Source organism: Chaetodon trifascialis, chromosome 24, assembly GCF_039877785.1.
Source record: "Chaetodon trifascialis isolate fChaTrf1 chromosome 24, fChaTrf1.hap1, whole genome shotgun sequence".
Taxonomy (NCBI): domain Eukaryota; kingdom Metazoa; phylum Chordata; class Actinopteri; order Chaetodontiformes; family Chaetodontidae; genus Chaetodon; species Chaetodon trifascialis.
In genome coordinates, this window is record NC_092079.1 from 13,227,563 (window position 1) to 13,249,343 (window position 21,781).

Genomic DNA, 21,781 nt, shown 5'->3' on the forward strand with positions numbered 1-21,781 from the left:
ACCCTGCTCTTGGTATCACTGCACTTAGGTGGGATTTATAAGTGAGACTGTTAAGTTGAAAGCCATGTGTTGAATGTCAGCAGTGGGCACATTTTTAGGTGTTTTTAAACCACCGTATGGAAGATTTGAAATGCCTAAATAAAGAGAAATCAAACAAGGAAACACAATAAACATTGTTATATGTGTCTCCTGTCACAATTAAAAAGCTAAAAAGACAGCTGTTTATATTAAACCGTGCTCTCAGACCAGCGTCAACAACTGGAGCTCTCTGCACGCTGTGCTGCAGTCTGCTAACATTAGCTGCGAGTGCTATTTGAAAGCCATACTCTGAATCTCCTGCTGCAGCTTCAGCCAATATTGAGGGGCTGTGGCTGCAGGAGGATAACAGAGCGCCAGCAGAGCAGCAGCTTCTTAATTTAAGGTGCATAAATGCATAAAATAATAAATAAAACAGAGCAATTAACATCAAAATGTAACATTGAAAGTAATGAGCTGCATTAAAACTATTCCAACAAGTCCAACATAGTCAGAGAAGCTCCTCTGGACACACTGTTATACTGAATGTGATCCCTCTTCACGTTTGCATACAGGAAGTGTATCCCAAAACAATGCAGCACATATGAAAAAGGATTAATTTTAAGGAGGCATGGAAAATTCATTCGACTCGAACTTTAACTAACCTTTTCACGTATAACAACGTTCATTGTATTTCTTCCGTATTTTAGAGGATTTCTTTGCAGAGAACACCTTTAATCTGCTGGGGCTCATTTCCAAATATTTAGAGCCGAAAAACCAATATGGAGACCAAATGGCTTGTCAGGAATCATAAAATCACCTGAGCCCATTTGGACAGAGTGTAATTGAGTGTTACAGCCGCTTTGCGCTCCGGGCTTCACCGCTCTTTCATCAAGACAAGATTATTGTCTGTCCCTGAGTTCGACTTATTTATTACAATGTCGGCGCGGCTGCGGAAAGAAAGAAGGAGTGGGAAGTGAAAGCTCCAGACGGGAGAGCCGGAGAGGTCCCTGAGCCGCCACTGCAGGATCCAAATGAAGGAGGATGAGACACGGGAGAGAAGAGACACGACCGGCAGCATAATAGCTATTGATTTATCAGCCTCGAACATTTGAGAGGAAGAATCAAAAAGGAGGAAGACGAACGGAAGAAGAAAAAAAGAGGGACTCAAGTTAGTGCATGAGTGAAGCTTGAGCACACTTAAGGGAGAGTGATAATTTAACAGAGGGTTTGTGTTACATCCAGCCAGCTGCTGGAGGGACGGCTGAACTTCATCATCAACCTGTGGCGTGCAGAGTGAGAGGAAGAGTGAGCGCATCCACACATTCAGTGACGTGAGTGTGCTTCAGTCAGAGGCAGCATCGCATTTACTTACTGTCCAAAAGGTAGGCTTTCAGTTTAGCTCTTAAGACATCTTAAAAGATTAGCGTCGGCGTAAAGAGACACATGAGGAGAAGAGAAAGTCAACAATTCGAAGGCCAAGTTGCTCAAATGTCATTCCCACCTGCTCAAAGGAGTTTTCAGCAGATATCAAGTAGCCACACTTTAACACGTTAGCTACAAATCACCTGTGCTTTACATCGCTGTCGACAACTTTCCAATTATGATGCGTTTGTGGATCAATTTCCTTCCTTCCTTCCTTCAGGCAGCCATTTCTCTTGGCACATTCCAGTACTGTATGAAAATCAACTTGCACAGACTTGAAATGTGCTTGAGACAGTGATCCGTCACAGGGAACGACTCAGAAAAGCTGAATTATTGTTGCGAGCTAATGCGGTTGCTAGCTGTTTTGGTCAAAGAAGAAAAAGAAGAACAAAAATTCTGTTTCCAGCTTCTCAAATGTGAGTATTTGCTTCAGATAAATGGATTAATTGAGTGTCAATGTGACACTGAAATGATTGCAAATGAATGGCTGTCAATGGAAGAAATAAATCAAAAACCTCTGCAACTCTATGCAATGTGTAGTTAATGGACTAAAACATGCAAACCCACAAATACTGAATCGTTTTTTTTAAGATAAAATGCCAGAAAGTCACTTGTTCCAGCTTCTCAAACATGAACATCTATGACAACAAACAAAATATCAGCTGGGACGTTGCAGCAAAGCACTGACAAAGACACAACATGGAGTTCAAAGACCATCCCACTCACCCTCTGCGGGGGCTGCTGGGAACTCACCATCCACGTTGTAGACCTTGAGGCCGGCCAGGTGCTTGGCTGCACGGGACTTGGAGGCGGAAAGCAACGCCGGGTTGTGGACCGGGAAGTCACAGTAGTAGTGCTCTAAGATGGCCAGAGCTGCCCGCTGGATGCTGGAGAGGAGAGGATGGAAGAATTAAGATGAGCTTTAGCCACGGGAAAGAGGCTGAGACAAAGAACGAGAGCAAAATTAGCCACAGGACAGTTTTGACTTGTAAAACAAAACAGGAGGAAATCCCGGCAGTAATCCTACACCCTTTGTTGCTGAACGCAGACAAACAGTCAAGAAGACAGAAGGCAAAAACAGGGGGAAGTGTTAGCCCAGAGATCTTTTCTGGCCTTCTTTGAAAACTTGCTACGGCTAACAAAATCCCTCTCGTATATCTGGAGGATACCAGTGTCATCTGCTGAGCGGCAGCAAGGAGGTGGAAGGTTTCCGAGTCCGGCAGCAATGTGGCTCCCACTTACCAAGAGAAACTGAGAACGATGAAACATAAACAAAGAGAAGCTGCATGTGGAAAAACAGAGCGGGGGGAGGACTGAGGGTGGCACTGGAGGAGGGAGAGATCTGACGGTAAAACTGCAATTAATGCATTAGAGGGAAACTCCCTTCATGCTGTGACACCAAAGACGGACAAACCACAGAAGGACGAACACATCAGGACACTTTCAAAGGTCCTCCCGTCACGCCTCCTGACAGCGAACCAGACTTCTGCACATCCTCGCTGCCCTTTTAATGTGATTTTGCTTCATGAACAGCAGCTCCTCCTCTTCATCATCCATTTCTAGGATGTAAACTGCTTCCCGAACCGTCGTGGACTGACACACACATGTTTAATACACAGGTTTCAGGCCTGGTTTGGGACAGAAAAGATACGACTCCTTGCTGTTTTTTGCTCTCTGGACTCGATAAACAGCCTCTGATCTCTGAGCTGTGATCCTTCACAGCGTGGACCTGAGAGCATGCCGGGTCCTGTCCTTACAACACAAGACCAATACTGAACCAAATGTACACAAGTCGAGTGTTCACACGCTAAACGACATAAATCATTGGCTCTTTTATGATATGCTGCCTCCTTTTCCTGGAGGTGAGCTTCGTTGGAGGACAAAGAGAGATTATTTTACCTCTGAAAGAAGATTCAACACACTCTCTCTCTTATGATCGAAAAGGTTTTAATCTATAAGCAATAAAAATCACTTTTGTTCAATTCAGTATGCCTCTGCTGCTCCAGCCTGGTCTGACCAGCAGCTCATGTTGGCCACTGTTAGCAATCTTTAGGTAGATATTGTTGTGTATTTCTAACACAGACGTCCAGAGCTGAAAGGAGGGTGAACACAGGACCTGAATTCATCTGGTGGACACTAAAATGACTCCATATGAATGCTGTTGCTCTTTCTTCTAGCTAACAAATTCAACCAAAATAATAACTGCTGCAGCTTCTATGACCTGCATTCGGATGGTGGGAGGACAGCAGATGTTGCCAGCTGCTAACTGACCCACAGCTCATCCGCTGAACACTGGACCCTTTTCATTGTGTGTGTGCTCATGTGTTTGTGTCCATAGGTGTGTGAGTCTTCACTGTGTCCTGTTCTTTAGGGCACGTGGGGAGAAAACTCAATACACATGAACATGCTAGCCTGTGGCATGCGCTTCCCATTACGCCAAAGAGGGATGACAGTGCGGCCCCTGAGCCGCTCATGAAAGCACTTTCAGAGCACCCTTGTAACTTCAATTTCTCAGAACAAATCCTGCATTAAGTGACAGGAACAATTGAAACACCACGGACAGACACAAACCACCCAGGCACCCAATCAGCATTAAAGCGTCACTCACTCTCACTGCTTCGCCATCTGGTGACAGTCACATGTACAAGAGCCGACAGCAGCATCATGACAGGCCGACGCAGTTACGAGACAGATGTTCAGAGCGGCTCAGACTAAAAATAAACAACTTTGAAAAGAACGTAGTGGCTGTCTGCTCATGCTGATTTGTAGAATTTCACTGTATCTGAAGAAAAAGAATGGAAAATGGTAAAAACAAGTTTTCAATGCCTCCTAAAAGGCTCACATCAGCTCACCAGCTTCAGCAATTCACCAGCTGGCCCTGCGGCTATAATCACTAGATCGCTGAGCTTCTAAAACAGTATGTCAGAGACGTCATTATGAGGGAATATGACATCAAACGTGACAAATAAATAAAGGCTATTTTGTCCTGTATCCCACAAACGGTCACTTACTGCATACAGAGCACTTGCTCGATTGTTCCCAGGCCTTTAAATTAGCCAGAACTCAATGATTTCAGCAGCAGCGCGTCACTCAGAAGTCAGATCGCTGCAGAAAAACACTTCATAGGATGTTTGCTGTTCATTTCCCCCAAAGCGGACGTGGGGAATGTGATAGTGACTCCCTTGGTTAACTATCTAACATTAAGCATTCAGAGCCTCTACAGACGGGACCATTGTTTAGTGGCCACTCGTGTAAGTGCTGAGTCAGAGTTCCTGCTGCTGCCCAACCTCGATCAATGATTAAGCCGAGCAAACATGACACAAAACCATTCGAACTCCGTGGCCTTCGCTGCAGCATCTGCATTCGCTGCAGGACACTTCGTAAACCAGTTCCCCTTGAGGCCAAGGTAGCTGACCATTATCTTGTCTGAAGTCGCTGTTCTGGACTGACCAGTCAGGGAATGTAAACTGGGAAGTCCCCAGCTGTGAATGTGTTTAACCCCCACCCTCCTCTGCAACAACTCTCCCCGGCTGTAAGGAATGCATTCAGCTTGTCTGGTCTGACAAGGGGACAAAAACGGCGTCCTCTGGCCCTCAGATTGGCATCAGAGGATAGGCAGACCGAGACAAGCCGTCAGGGCCAAGAGCTGGTCTCCATTATGATAAGGACGCCAGAAAAACAGGAGCGCGAGCAGCAGCTGCCTGGTGATAGAGGTACACGAGATACATGTTTGTGGCTACATGTGAATGGAATCTGTCATTTGCATGTTTATGGTGCAATTACCCGAGCGCGCACGCACATGCGTGTCCATGCATGTGTGTCAGACTGACCAGATGCTGTCCTCCAGTCTGCAGGGAGCACTAATTAGCTGTGTGTTTACAGTCACAGACGGACAACAGAGCGAGGCCAGGCCTGCTGCCGGCCAAGCAGGGATGAATGGCACGGCTTACAAAGGACAACACCCCCAGGGCAGCCAGCAGACACACCAACCACACCAGTACGCATGCACGCACGCATGCACGCACACACGCACGCACGCACATATACTACAGAGGCTGCATACATGATACACAAAAGAGTATAAGAAGTGCTGCCTTGTGAAGAACGGCTCACTTTCGGATTTAGTGTTTACTCACAAACTACATTAATCTGCTCACCTTGCGGCCCCCCCACGCCTGTGTCCTGTGCAATATACTTTCAGTCAAGAGACACCTCAAGGAACTGACTATTTATAGCAAATGCTCATAGATTGGAGCTCTGAGAAGGAGCCCTCAGCCCTTTCTGAGCAGCAGCGCAGATTCTGCTGGGAGAGCTTTGATGAACACACATCAGAAGATTAAATCAGTAATAATAAAAACACAGAGAGTGAGGGGGAGGCTGGGGCGGTGGGGGGCGGCAGGAAACAGATTTAGCATGAGTGGATCAGTTTGTCCACCAGAGAGCACTGACAAGTTGATTTTTGTGTAAAATATGCACAAATTCAGCTACTGCACATGCACTTCCTGTTATGTGCTCAGCTGCATGTTTAGCGTCTTTTACACTGCACATCCTGCTGTTTATGCTCGGGATAACACAGCTAGCAGCATCTGGTTAGATTAGCTGCATTTCAATGCAGTTAAATGAATTCATTGTGAGCTTCTTATCAATGGAAAACGCACTCATCCCGACACGCTCTTTAAACGACGACGCAGTCCACCTGCAAAACTACAGGAAGACAAAACCCTGAGCAGATACTGGACATTTCATCCATCCTGTCATACAGGAGGTCAGTGTATCAATCCATCATGTTTATTAGTCGCCTGTAAGTGAGCCTATACGTGAGACGGGGGGCTGCATATTGATAGCAGGGAGCAACGGGACAGCTGCTGCGTTTGGCTAAAAATGGGATCTTCCTGTTTTTCCTCAGAGACCGTACGGTCATAAAAACGTGGTTGGTCTAGTCTGAGCTGTTCTTTCCTACGCACACACACACCTCAGCACACACACACACGCCTTTCCTTTCTTTTATTCCCACATACATTTTAGGATTCTTCAACACTACCCTCCCATTAACTATTAATTCCTTGCTCTCTGTTCTCTTTCACCCGCTCCTGTAGCGCTCTCCTGGGTCTTCCCTCTGTACTCCGCCCTCTGTCTGCAGCTCTTTTCTGAGGAGTTTCCTCTCTGAAGTCTTCCCCACCCTCTCCCTTTTTTCTCCTGGCACGATTTCCCCTTCCCATCAGCCACTTTGTCTGCGCGCCTTCTCGTCTCTGCGTTTTCTTCCACCTCTGGCACAACATTCAATCTCCCTCTCTACTTGATCGCCGCTCTTTTCCTTCAGACACGTCCCTCGGTTTCTTGACTTTCCCGAAGTCTTTCCTGGACAAATTCCTTTGTCCCGTTTCCGAGTATATAGCCAGTGACTTCCCTCTTCCTTTCCCATCTCTCTCACTTGAGGTGTCCCAGTTTCTATCCTTCCATCTCGCCCACACGTCCTCTCTTTTCCCTCCCTTTCATCCCCCCACGTTCTCCTTGTCTATCCTCCAGTCGCTCACGTCAGCACTAGCTCTCTTTACCCTCTGTCCCTTCCTCTTACTCCTTCTGTCTTCAACCTCTGCATGCACGGCAGTCATGTGGGGACTGCCCTTAATGCTAACAGCAGCCCCTCCGGTCATCAGAAATATGCGCCTGCATGTCTTTTCAGTCTAAATTACAAGGCGGAGCTATGACACCTGATAATTTCCCACCTCCACCTACTGATACAGCGAGGTTTTACACTTTTTGCCATCATCATTTCCCAGTGTCAGCTTCAGCTAGCTCCCATAAATCTTTCTGGCACCTTCTCGGTAGCAAGCCTGAACACACAGCTTACACTCTCCTGAGAGCAAGTCAGCCACCAGACATTTGAGGATAAATCTGTCATTATTCCATATTTTCCTTATTGCCAACAAATCCCTTGAAGAGGCCGACACCAAACTAAGGCTGATATTGTATTCTTCTGTGTCATAGAGCTCCATCGTTGTCCAAGAAAACACATTAATGAGACACAGTCGCACTGGTTAGCATGTTACATCATTCTACTCCCTCAAATACTCACTACAGAACTAAGTGTGGATTAATCCGCAGCTGAAAATAGTCCCCAAACACACTATTTCCTCCTGTTGATAAAAACTATAGTGAGCAGCTTTTTAAGGAAATTACTGGGCCTTTGCAAAAAAAATCACTCAGCTGCCAGTTTATTAAGTACAAAACTAATGCAGTCCAATACAGCTGTCAATCAATCCTAACTGTATGAAGGTTGCCAGGTGAAACTGGATAAGAGAACCCTCTAAACCAGTTCCAACATTATAATAAGGTAGGATTTATTGCAGGGCTGTTGAATTAGACTGCATTGGTTTTAGCTACGTGTACCTAATAAACTGGCGACTGAGCACGTACGCATGACTCATATTTCAAGATTTACGTCTTCGGTATGAATGAGTGGGCCAAGAGCAGAGCACTGCAGGCACACATTGCTTACATTACATGAGGAGAATGCAGCGTTTCCCTGGCTGACTAAATAACTGCCAGTGTGATGACCTTCCAGGGCTGTGAAATCCCGTCTTGTAGTAATATAAACCGTTGTGCAGAGTTTTGGTGTCTGATGAGCCTCCACAACACACCAGCAGCACTTCAGCCTGAATGGGCCTCTCACCTGAGCTGTCCCAGGTTGTAGTGCCTCATCTCGCCATCCGTGGAGCGAGTGACGCACACGGAAAAGCACGGCTGGAGCTGCCGCAGCTCCAGGAGGACGATGGCCAGGTAGTGGATGAAGAGCAGAGCGTCCACGAGGGACACGGCGTACTGCACGATGCCCTGGTAGTTTTCATCCTGTGGACGAGGACATTTTACGGGGTCATGTACACATAAAGCAGAATACTGAATATACACAGTACATGAATGGAAAAAAACAAGCAGAAAACACTCCTGCAGGGCTAAAGAGAAGAGACCGCACGCATGTAAGACAACATGTAGAGCATATGAATATTTAGACACATTTCAAAGGATTGCAAGCTTTCGAGCCGTGTGTGTTTGCATGTGTGTGTTTTCCTACAAGCAGTCTGAGCGAGGGACTGACAGGAATTATAAATTATGACTCACACAGTAAACAATGAGCTTGGGGAAACCAAATATGCTGTGTTTTGGTTGTTTGTGATTGTGTTGAGCTCCTAAAAGCATTAAAAATGAATGTGACTGCAACATATGAGACTGCTATTGGAAATACTTCTCTGTGTGTGTGTATTTTTAGTCAGGGTGTGCACTTACAACAAATGATAGCTATACATTTTCATGCCTGTCTTCCCCTCTCTGAGTCCTCCCTCAGCTTACCTGTGAGTCCAGTATTCTGACTCCGTAGAAGAGCCAATAGGAGACCACAAAGAGCAGCACCAGCACAGCGAGCAGCGCTCGGAAAACGAACACCCGCGGGAGGCCGGCCCGTGGCGGCCTGAAGAAGAGCGCCCAGACGGCCAGCAGCAGTATGAGCAGCTTGAAGGCCACGGAGATGAAGAGGCCCTCGCAGGCCGTGCCGCAGCTCTGCAGCTTCTCCGGCCAGAGGAGGTGGGGGAGCACCAGGAAGGCCAGCGGCGTCAGAAACACCAGCAGGCCCAGGATCACAGCCAAGGTCAGGGTGAAGTAACGGCGGCAGTCCAGCCCCACGCTGTCCTCCAGGTCCTTGGTGATGCGAACAATGTCCTCCTGAGAGAGGCTGTGCTCTGACGTGCCCGTGACGGCTGTGGTGGTCTCACCCCAGTTGTCATCCTGGAAATATGGAGGAGGAAATCAAACCAGGATTCATGATGTTTGATCTTGAAAAAAGATTTTCATCATTTCTCCTTTTAAACCTGCATGATGGACAACATCAGACATTATATTCAGGGACAGGAGGAGAGTATGTTGTCAACAATAAACACAGTTTACCAGTTGACTTGAGCATTTCTGTTCAGTTACATGTGGCCCTAAAGACCACTATGATCCAGATGATGCCTGAGAGGAAAGGAGATGTTACTTTACTTGAATGCCATGTATACTTCCTCGCGTGGAAAGGGACTATGCACAGACGAAAAGAGGCAAGTGAGGGATGTATTTACGGGAACTGAGACGCACCCAATGACTTCAGCAGGTCTAGCAAATGCAGAATAACAAAACCACAACAATAGAGTGGGGTTTGGGCCAAATATAGCTACTCTGCTCAAGGGGAAAATGTGAGAGAGGGCATCAGAGGACTGAAAATATTAGAGGAGAAAGCTTTTATCTGAACTGTGCTCCTGGAATACAGTTTGGTATCTCACTGTACTCCATGTGAGCGGACCCCCTTTACTGCAACATATTCCTTTAACACATCGCTCTTTGTTTGTTGACTGAAACGTCAGCTCAGAGAAAGCAAGGGAGGTTATTTCCAAGCACGTGAGAAAGAAAGGAATAAAAGATAGGAAGTGGAAAAAGTAAACAGAGTGAGCTGCCAACCGGGCTACACACTGACGTCTAGGTCCAACTGCATCCGCAGATAATGAAGGTCAGGGGTGTCAGAGCGGAGCCTTTAGAAAAAGAAAGATAAGGTCTTTCTGCACTGTAGTCGTTACAGGCAGCTAACGTGGCTCTGTGAGCAGCTGAGTGCTGCCAAAAAAACAGGCAATGAACTGCCATCAGCGACAAAAACACTGAGAAACAGGTTTTTCCATCACCAAAGACGAGGTTACCAAAATGCAGCACCGTGCCAGATGAATCCTATTTTAAGGATCGCATCAGTGACATTAGCAGAGAGGGGATGGTGGAGGGGGTGCATTGTGATCACTTTAAACTGCGGGGGGTTGGGAGGTAGAGGAGGAGGATGGTGCAGTGGGACAGAGAGTATCCCAGTGGCCTCAGGGGTTAAAACAGCAGAGAACAAGATGAAGCAGAATAACGGGAGGACCCAGGCAGAGCTGCTCAGGTTGTCTTTGAAGCTGGAAAGAAGCTACTGAGTGTCTGCTAATAATAGAAATCTCATTGCTGTACAAGATATCAACACACATAGAAAAACCCATCATTGTTCCATCACTTTTCTCCCACATCTTTGAGGTGGTATTACAGGATGAAGCTGGTGGTATTCTATATTTTTTAAAAGCAAAACCAGCAATGAATAGATCCCACTCTGATCCTCTGTGCCATTGTCCAAAAACTTAAAAACACACCAATGAGCCACACAGCTGCACTGCATCCTGGCACGTTAATCCAATGCAGCTATATTTGTGAAATTTCCCACCCACCTGAGCCTTTATTACAAAGACCTACAGTCTACAGCCATGCTAGCAGCTCTGCAAGGCTGCATTTAGGCACAGTGGTGCTCTGAGCAAATGCTAATATCAGTATGGTAACATGGCGACACTGACAAAGCCAGCAACCTTTAGCCAGGTCATTATTTAAAATCATTTTACAGCAGCAAACGAATGAAAAACAGGGATGATGAGCCTTAAACATGATGCACCAGTTTCTATTCATAGCAGCGCTATCATTCATGTTAACCGTTGACTCGTCCGTCTAGATTTCAGACAGTCTCTGTGACGAGGTCCAGCACTCCAAACTGTCTCAGTTTCATCTGACCTTTGACATCACAACGGGGTCGTAAATACTCCTCTCACTGTCTGCACTCCTTTAGAAAGAGCCAAACATCACGACCGGCGGATCTGATGAGCAGTAAACCAGACAGAGGAATGCACGACGTGGGTTCAAAAGGCCAAACGTGTCACCACATCCCTGACATTCAGGTGTGCTGGAGAAGACAAGTGTCTTCATCTCTTTTACAAACGCAGCAAAAATAGACAGACTATTCATCTTTGATTGAAGCACTCTGCACGTTAATCCCTATGTTGGTCTGCTGGGAGTAAATCACTGGGTAACATACAGAGTGCTGGGGTTAAAGGTTAACTTGCTGATCTGCTCATTTGCCATCAACACAACAGGACTTAAGAACAGGGCTAACGCTAGCTAAACGCCCACGTAGCACTGAGCGCATGGACCAAATAGAACAGCTAGTGCTAATGTTAGCAAGTGAGGCTAACTAGCTTCCACAAAAAAGAAATATGTGTAATAGCTGCAGTGTTGCCAGAGTTTACGATTCCTTTCACAAAAAGTGAGGAGAAACCACATTTCACATTGAATTTAATATCAGCAATTCCTAAAAATATGATTGTATCTGATAGAATAAAGTCTGATGATGAAATGCAGTGTACACACACGAGCACACACGAGCAAAAACACATATTTCAGTCCGGTCAATATGAGTGGAGATTCTGAAACAGAACAGCGAAAGCCACTTCATTAATAATGAGAGAGGCGGACTGAGGAGGCCTCAGCCTCTCCACACAGACCCACATGAAGCAATTATAGCCTACAGAGAACAAAAGTAAGCAAAACCTCATTATTTTCATCTTGAGTTTGCAGAGATAAGTGCTGCACAAAAGGCCAAGATTCACAGATAGAGGGATTCACAAATCATCAGGGGCGACAACTAGCTTACACACAGGCCGTTTACATGCAGTAATATTTTAAATATATAGTGTTTGAATGTTGTTCTGAGTAAATACGACACAGCTGAACCATGCGGTGTCGAGCACAGGGCATCTGTCCTGTTCACGGACTCCTCATCCTATCTGAAACCGTGTCGCTGGTGATGACAAGCATGATCTGTGTGTGTGTGTGTGTGTGTGTGTGTGTGTGTGTGAGAGAGAGAGAGAGAGAGAGAGAGAGAAAGGAAATCAATAGGCATTAGGTGTAAGGAAGAGTGCCTCTACTCGGATCACAGTGTACCTTAAGAGCACCCAGGGGAGGCATGAATCACCACCTCTCATGCCGACACTCATCAGCGCTCATCGGCCTTGTTTCCTACCTCTGAATCACACACTGTTCAAAGACTCCTTTAAGAACTCGCTGCTCATGGCTCCAAACAACACGTGTGTAAATATCACTATTACCTGTAAGCATCAAGAAGTGCGTTAGCAGAATATTACCTGATGTTTCAACTACTTCAACATGAATGTGACGCTCACTTTAGCTCAATGCTAATGAAGTTTGTGATGCTGCTGTTGTTGTTGGATCCTTACTACTGTACCTGGGCTTTCCCTCTGCCGGCACGACTAAAAATAGACGGTAGTGACCCACATTTCCTCACGGGATTAACCAATCACCACAGGCTGATCTGGTTCAGTACCAGCAGCCTTGCGGGAGGCCCAGTCCCATTCATCACATGAAAACAGGCGAGACGGAGAGGAACAGCGGAGAGAGAGGGAGCAAAGGCAAGACAGAGATGTTCGATAACGAGACAGCCAATTAAAGAGAGGAGAGGGATTGATTGGAGAGGGAGGGACAGGAAGGGCAGCGGCAGTTCAAGGGCCAGAGCTGATACCACACAGACAAACCAACATGTGAAAGCCTCCTCTCAGAGCTACACGTGTGTCACGACTATACGCACTACAACTAAACACCTGTCAGGTCTACTCTTGTCCTACGTCTGCAGTGATTTACTCAACCCAGACAATGTTTTACAAGCAATTCCTCTGCTCTGGGAGGAGCTGAGGCGTTCCGGGAGAAGCTAAACAGCATGAATAACGGCAACATCCGATATGACGTGTGCTCACATACCACTGAGCAAGAGAGAAGAGCTGGGGCGAGAGAGCGGTGTTTTAAAAAGGCGGATTAAAAGGAAAAAGGGTTCAAGACCATGTAAATCGACAGAATACGTGGGAGAGAACAAGATGACAAACCAAATAAGTCTGTTAGCTTAGCTTAGCATACAGGCCGAAAGTAGGGGGAAACAGCTAGCCTGGCTCTGTTCAAGGGACACTCCAACGACTTCCAGCCTTTATGCAAAGCTAAGCTAACTATAGCTTCGTATTTAGCGTACAGACATGAGAGCATAACCCTAACTCTTGGCAAGACAACAAATATTTCCCAAAATATCAAACTGCCCACTTAATAAGCGTCAGTGAATGAGGCAAAGTAAGCAGTAACGCACGTCTTAAAATCTTGCCGTGACTTCGGCTTCAAAGCAAAATACTGGTCATTTTTCCAGCGGCCTGCAAAACCAAAAGAAAAGATAGCCTGAAAATGATGTAATTATGCAATGCAATTATTCCAGGGAAGCAAAGCAAAGAAAAATACTGCATCTGACAAGAGCAGTAATCTAGCACTAAGGCAAGCACCCATAACAGGAAATAAGTTTCTCCACAGCCACCCAGCCAAAGATCCGGCAGCAGTGAAAACGGTCGAGCAGTTTCAAAAGCACAGCGAGGACGGTTTGATAAGACGCACACTGTGCCATCAAAGTATGTCTTTCAGGAAATTTTGGCAAGGCTGCACGCTAAGTGCTGCAATATGATACAGTAGGTGATGGGCTTTAAACACATCGTGAACTGCAAACAGGCGCTGCGTTACAGCGACTGCCTGTTGGGATTGGAGGGACTTCCTGATGTTTGGGCTCTTGCTCAGAGGGTCTGAGGTGAAACAACAGCTCATCTTTAAAACCAGCTTATTTAGCGCACACTGAGCTGTAGGAAATCTTTAAGTCTTCAACTGGTTTATCATGAAAATACACTGAACTCTCTAATAACCTGAGCCCCGAGCCACATTTCTGTCCGGTGAAAAAGACAAATGGCTGAGCAGTAAAGCGCTGATACCACAGCAAAGATGCTCGGACAACACTGTGTGTGTTTGCATGTGTGTGCAGGTATATATAGCACTCCGGCAAGTACGTGCACTAACACGCTATGTCAGCCAGTGTGCATTTACAAAGCTTTCAGCAGAGTGTTTTCTGCACTTTCTCCACCTGAGTATAAATAACAGCTATTGTCTCTCACAGTAAATCAAATGTCCACTAAAAGCTTGTTTTCTGTTGCACGAGGGCTGCAAACAAAGCTCAGTGAGTGCACTCCGCTCACTCCTGGGAGGCAAGGTGTGTGTGTGTGTGTGTGTGTGTGTGTGCGTGCGTGCGTGCGTGCGTGCGTGTGTGTGTGTGTGGGTTTGTGTAAAATACAGCAACACACATTCCCGAAGAGCTCTTCACAGCCATTTAAAACCACCTTTGTTCAACGTGCGGACAGCGTGCGAGGCTGCCCAGAACTTGTCAGGACAAGGAGAGGAAGCACTTCGAAAGTTCCCGGACTAATTGGTCGGATAGAGGAGTGATTGTGTGACAATGGCAGACTGACAGCTGAGCAGCGCTCGATTAAGACGTAAATTACGTGTATGGTTGAAATGGATTATTCACTCAAACGACAGGTAACCATGAGGGGAATATAGATCTTCAAATTGAACAAAACGCAGACTCCGGTGCAACGATTATGTCGGATCAGAGAACAAACCTGGGCTGCAGAAACTATTTTTGACTTGTAATTTTGTCAGATATCTCCATGAGGGCTGCAACTAATGATTATCTTCACTATATCTGTAATTATTTCTCAGATAACTGAATTATCATTTAGACTACAAGCATCAGAAAACAGCATGTTATCCATTTGGACGTCTTGGTCTTACCTGGCTTGGTTTAGTCGCTGGGCCAGAGCTGGCCACCGGAGGCGAGTTAGTATTAGAGTCTTCTTCTATGGTGGTGACAATCACTTCCTTTATCTCCTCTATGGACTCGCAGACTTCAAGCACCTGCAACACTTCAACTCCCGCCTCCATCTCTGTTGGCGACTGCATCCTGAAGTCCTCAACCACCAAACTTTAGCTCAGTCCAGCTCGTACGACCATTGTCTCCGTACTCGGCTGCTGCTTTCCATCCCCTGATCCATCCCAGAATATGTGTGTGTGTTTTTGACCTCCCTGACTCTCCTGATCTGCAGCCCAGCCCCGCTTTATCCGCCTTTATATAGAAATCTCTCCCATCATGCCTCAGGAGGCATTGTATGGGACTGTGCGCTCACTTGCCACATAATGTAAGGGGCTTTATGGAGAAAGGCAGAGAGCGAAGGAGTGTGGCGAGGGGGGAGGAGGGGGGAGGAGGGGGGTGAGGCGATCACATGGGATGTCCTGATAGCAGCGGGAATGGGTGGATGGAGAGATGGAGAAGGAGAGGAGGGGGAAGAGGAGTAGAGGAGTACAGGGAGCCGTCCTCTCTCTCTCTCCCTCCTCCCTTCCTTTTATCCATCCTTCCCTCGAGGCGTCTTCTCTCTTTCTGCTCGTTCTCTGCTCGTTTCTTGCCTCAGCACCACTCTCTGTCAATTGCTTCTGACCCAGTGAGCACTGTGGTGTCGCCGTGCTGCCACTGGCCAGGCTAAGTGTGTGTTAATGTGTGTGTGTGTGCGTGTGTGTGCACATGCATGTGTGGAAGGTAAGACAAAACCTGCTCATCCAACCAACTGATGTACAGTAGAACAACAAGTCTTAAAAGGATAAATACGATGCTGTCCTATTGATTTCTTATTGGTGACACTCTGGTGGCCTTAAGGTTATGACAACGACCATAAAGCCCACTGTTTCTATCTGCTTTCAGTTTCCTGATTTGCCCACCCACAGTTTGCAGTCTGGCTGTGGCAAGCAGCTTACAACAAGCACAGACACACACACAAAGCACCGGGATAACCATGAAGCTCGGCAGGAACTGTCTCACAGGAGACTGAGCCAGGCAGCACTCACCACGGGGATGAGATCCCAGACATGAACGCAAGCGCCGCGCCTCCTCCGAGAGCACGGCATGGCCCGAGCTACCTGCGCCGTAGTCTGTCAAGGAATACCTGTCAAGAGCGGTGCCGCTGTTACCACGCCAAGGTCCGAGTGAGCGAGCAGCTGAGATCACAAAGCAGCTGAGTTTAATCGCACTGAATGAACTGAGCTGCAGGGAGGGGACAGTGAGGTGAAGCAGTGGGAGGCTGAGGGGATCAGCGTTTTGTTGACTCCTGTAAGTCACCACTTCAGTATGGCTGGAAACAACAGCAGCGTGCTGTCTGTGGTGAGAAAGGAAACCAAGTTTGGATACAAGAAGAGGACACAGAACAAGAGCTCTTGTGTCATGCAAATCAGACCGGTTGAAGAGCATTTTGAGCCAAATAACCTTCCGCTGCATCCTCGCCTAAAGCACTCAAACACCAGCGACCATACTGATCCATCGATGCAAATCACAAAGCACACCAGGAGCTCCCTCCTCTAAAATGCACATGGACACCTAAAAATAAAGCCAGCTCCACTTTCTCTCTCCATTTGTTGGGAGAGGACGGCGCTAATGCTCAAAGAACGCTTCGTGGCTTGAACATATCGCATTTCTCCTGCCTGACACCTCATACAATGCCACTCCACATCACACCGCTAAGCTGAAAAGCAGCCGTGCTACACTGACCTGAGCGTCTCCAGTCCACCTCTCACTATCCACTCCGATATCCAGTTTCACACAACAATAACAGCAGGATAAATTGACCCAATTACTCACATGATTTAGTGTCAGTCCACCTGTGGAAGGTCAATGCCTTGGTCCAGGCTATACTCACCCAGCCAACAAAACACAGCAGAGGCTCACTTCCTGTACACACTGACTGATACCACTCGTTCCCGCCTAAAGATTTTAGTGCAGAAGAAGCACCTGAAGAGTTTTTCTCACATGCATGCATTAGCAGACACCCTGGAGCTTTGCCTGCCTCTTGATGTTGGAGCAACCTGCTGGGTTCAAACATATCAAACGATCTTAGGTTACACAAAGAGCCACGACTATCCACCACCAGCTCCTCTAAAGCTGAACTCAACATATCACATGTGAAAACCACAGTAACTTTCAGGCATCGCTGCTTGTTACCCGGATAGAAATCCCCTGTAAAATGATGTTTTTACATTTTGAGTGAGCTCTAGAGCTGTTTGGTGGACTTATTGTGTTTCCCCCTGCTCAAAGTTGCTTTCATAGGTCTTCTACATTTTATGAGCGCTTGCTGCCAAGTTAAAAAAAAAAAAGCAATGCACACACAAACATCATCTCTTGACAGCAGGCAAATCCTCTGAACAACTCTCCGGCTGGTTCGGTGCTAATCTCAAATCTCCGGCCGTGTTTTCCGACACATTCACACGCAGAGCAAACCCCTCTTTTCTTCTAATTCCTGTGGTGACGTACCGCAAACACATCACAGCCACGAGAAACTTTTGTGCTGGATTGTGAGGACATCCCTGCTCGGAGCGATGTGCTGCTCCGTCAGCCAAGACTCTGATTAAGTCCCAGCAGTGGAGTAATGAGCGCAGCACTGCACACAGTTAGACAAGGCTGACGCACAGAGACACAAAACATTCACATACAGGAGCATATGTGAGGCAGAGCGCATAAACACACACACACACACACACACACACACACACACACACACACACACACACACACGCACACGCACACACACACACACACACACACACACCAGGATTTGTGCTGAGCCTCTCTCAGTAGAATTGGTGGCCCTGATTACTCAAACTAAAGCCAAACACTCCCCGCCCTGTCATCAGCACTACTGCAGGCCACGGCATGAATAAGACATGAAGAGCAAAATACTAAGGGTGGCTGTGCTCTGTGGCAAATCCTGTCATGTGTTAAAATTAGACACACTGCACATACAAAAAAACACAGTCGCACATACACGGGCACTGCTAACGAGTCCTGCCACGGGGGGGAAACGAGCGCCAAGTAGGTCAGTAAATGACGGTGAACGCTGCAGCGTCTGCGCGTGTTTGAGTTTGTCATCTTTTCCCTTCAGCGGGTTGAGACGAACACTTGACGCAGGCCACTGTGCCAGACAGTTGTTTGGCTAAAAGAGCAGGTCAGTCTTGGGTAAGCCGACGCTGTCTGCGCGCTAACATCTCCATCTCTGTTTCCATTGAATGCATTCGACCCGCGCCTGCAGCATTCAAAGCCTGCTGGAGGAAGAACCGCGCATATTTCTCATTTTCACAAGACAGAAAATAAATCAAGCGCTCAGCAAAGATTCCATGAAAGCCTCGACCGACGGCCTCTTTGAGCGTTCCCACACAGACAGAGTGCAACTCTAAACTGTGAGATCAAATCGATGAGAAAACAAAGCTGGACAGAAGCTTCAGGTGTCACTGAGTGTTGAAGGAGGAAAGACAGAAAGCTACAGTGGGAAGCATCCTGTCCAGGTTTTAGTCTGTTACCACCAGCTGCACAGTTATACAAGTACGCTAAAATGTGTTAGCGATAATGCACCAGAAAAGAAACAGATTCCAATACCTCAAATAAAAACGGACTTAATAAGGTATTAGATTGTTGCATCCCTGAAAAATGTGTTGATTAGAGTGATATAAACATGCACTGATCACAATTGGAACATTTCCTCATTGGATAATGAATCAAAGCCCTGTTTGGCCCTGTTTGAGACAGTCCCAAACAGGGCCAAACTGGGCTAGGCTACTTTACATCCAACCACGCACACACTGGTGATGTGTATTTTCATGCTGTTGCTGTAAAATGTGCCAGCAAACACGGGAAATACCACAAACTACGTTTACCATCTGTGGCATCAATATCAAATAGCAGAGTGCAATTGCTTACAGTCTCAAACACCAGCAATTAGACCAAACCGCTGGAACAAGCAGTGAGGCATTCCCCTGCAGCTAACAGCAACATAAATGCTGTTTCCAGAATTAATAACACATCACACATGAAAGACACGGCGATGACAGCCGCTTTAAAGAAACTTCAGCGTTTTACCATTCATTTAAAAAGCTCCAAATGTGGCTATAATTCAACCTCTGGGGAAGAAATGATCACTTAACATTTGTCTTTCTTTAAGGATCATAAAAATTAACTGTGCTTTGGCCCAACAATAACACACAGACTTAATAAAGTGGCGACCAAGAACTTGTGTATCCCTCAAGTGCTACAGTGGATTTCACGTCGTAACATGCCAACCTGCAGCCAACCTGCCCAGCTGACACGGCGCTATCTGATCGACCTGTCTTTTATTTGTTCTGCCTTTTATCTTATTCCAAGACACACAATCACACGGCTGCTTGCTACATGACATTAAAATGAGTCAGACTGTCTGTTTGGCAAGAACAGCACGTGTGAACCAGTGGCCAAACCAACACATCCTGTTGCCTATGCATGACCTTACGTTCAGCAGACGCCAGAGTTATTCGAGTTTCCTACCTTATATTTCTCTCTTATCAAATACTCCATCACATAATCCATTCTCTGAGCTTGCACTCGCTGCCATCAAAGCCAGCATGATTTCTGAGGGCAGATTTGAATTTTAACTCACAGTCAAAAACAGCTAAGCTGCTGTTTTGGCTTGGTCCATTTTGGCGGGGGCCGCTGCAGCTACCTTGCGCAGGAGCACGTCATCGACTGACTCGCTCCCTGCAGGGAAATAGTATGTTTGCATCTGACAAAGGGGATAAAACGAAGCTGTGCAGACCAGAGAGGCAACCTGCTGCATCCATACCCTGCAGCAGATCTCTGTCAGTGACAGATTTCCTGAAAGCGACGGCCCAGATCTCACCAAAAGTGGACTGGTCCTTCTGGCTTTTGCCCTCAAATACCAGATGGCCTCTCCCAGCCCAGGCTGATTATCATTCCAACTCATTTTGACAAGCGACTGATAAATCCCCTGTGCTCTAAATCCCTTGTAAATCAGACTAGCGGAGTTATCTCATCGTGTTCTGGGGGCGTCCATAATGCAAACTTTGAGGTGATTCCTCATGTTAAGGAGGCCTCGGGAGTGTTTCGGTGCAGTGTTGCGTTCAGGCCTACCTGGACCTGCTCCCCCCGGACGGCCGAGTCGCCCAGCAGCGGCTCTGCAGGCGGCGTGTTAATGGTTACAGACTTTTCAGAGCGGCTGTCTTTACTGCGGGACTTGTGACGGTCCCGGCTGCGTTCCCTGCGAAACAGAAAAAAGCAAAAATCATGGTTAGCATGGCACCGATGTCCTGAAGAGCTTTGAACAAACTTGTTTTAATTGTGAGTCTCTAAATTTTATGGAAGGAACCTTTTCAGTGTGTTTTTGTCTTTCTTCAGCCTCTGCGCTCCGTTTCTGAGTGTAATCTACATAAAGACTCTGCTCTTTGACTTTTCCCACGGCTTTTCAATTTGTCCTATTTTACAGCAGAACAGCTTAACAGACACAAAACAACATGTACATACAACATGTTTGTTTGTATGCATTACAAACAGAGTGTACATACAAACAGGAGCAGGGACCAGCTGCTGTTTCAGTCAGATAAGAGCCGAACAGCTCGCTGTGCGAAGGTGGAGAAATTAAATCTCTGTTTCAGTCTCTGTCTAATTTCCGATGACCGAATGGATATAAAGCCTGAGTGAACTCTGCCCCACATAAACCCCTCCACTACATCCTTCCTATGTCCGCCCCCCCTTTTCTCTGCATCAATGCATCACTCTTTCGACAAGGTCCTCTGTCCCTAACATATGAGCTCCATTAGCCAGACTTACCCCTGCACTTATAGCCCTAATCCTGTATAGAGCATGAACGGCAGGCCCCCCCCCCCCAAACCTCCACCCAGCATCGCCATTGCCACATGGCACAGTGCCCACTCTGAAGCTCCATTACCACAGATTAATCTCTCATCTGTCTCCCTCCCCCTCCAGCTGCTGACATCTTGGACATAGTACATACAGTATTTTAGAGCTGGAGCAGAGCACACACGTCAAAACGCTGCTGAACTGGTTACACAGAAGGGCTCTTTTGAGGTTTAATGCAGCAAAATGCTAAATATCTAAGTTAAATTTGAGCAACAGCAGCTGTATTTCCCTGGTGTTTGAGAGCTGTTGACACTGAATGAGGGACAGACAAACAGCAGAGCCACGCTGTCAGATTTCATATAGATATCACATGCTGGAGATGCTGTAAAGAGATTACTGGACAAATATATTGGACGTCCAGTGAATCAAAGAGACGTCACGCAGTCCATTTCTGCTGCATGTCTGAAGAGGACAAAGGACATTTCTAGATGCTGTTGTCTTGTGAATGCTAATTGAGTTTCCTGCTGTCTCTGAGCATGTTGTTTCATGGTAATCACTTCTTTTGTAGGAGCGGCACCAGAACAGAAGTGAAACAAATCAAATTTGCACAGCGTGCTCTCCATTAAGACACTCAGGCACAAGGTGCTGTTATTTCAGGTTTAAAGATGACTTTTTGGCCACTTGTGTGGATTTACAAATCCAACAAACACGGAGCAACACTTGCATTAATGACGAATGTAAGTCTGACATTCAGTCTCTTTTTCAGCTCTGGCCTGGTGTCCACAAACATTAGGCTCTTCAGATAGCTAGCTTCACCAGCTAGCTGCTAACTTTGTCTGTCTGCTGTGAAATAAGAACCGGAGCTCTGAACTCTAAACGACACAA

The 21,781-nt window shown here is 46.7% G+C and overlaps 1 protein-coding gene across 2 annotated transcripts in view; it reads right to left on the reverse strand.

Moving 5' to 3' along the window:
- Nucleotides 1-21,781, reverse strand: part of LOC139352018 (vang-like protein 1) — a 38,892-nt gene that overhangs the window by 3,723 nt on the left and 13,388 nt on the right. Inside the window, exons 3-6 of one of the 2 annotated variants that reach the window (XM_070994032.1) lie at nucleotides 20,171-20,297; nucleotides 8,788-9,219; nucleotides 8,114-8,289; nucleotides 2,167-2,327 (exon numbers count right to left, since the gene is read on the reverse strand). In XM_070994032.1, the coding sequence (XP_070850133.1) occupies nucleotides 2,167-2,327; nucleotides 8,114-8,289; nucleotides 8,788-9,219; nucleotides 20,171-20,297 (896 nt within the window). The remainder of the gene's footprint in view (nucleotides 1-2,166; nucleotides 2,328-8,113; nucleotides 8,290-8,787; nucleotides 9,220-20,170; nucleotides 20,298-21,781) is intronic. The other variant, XM_070994033.1, reaches the window with a different exon arrangement.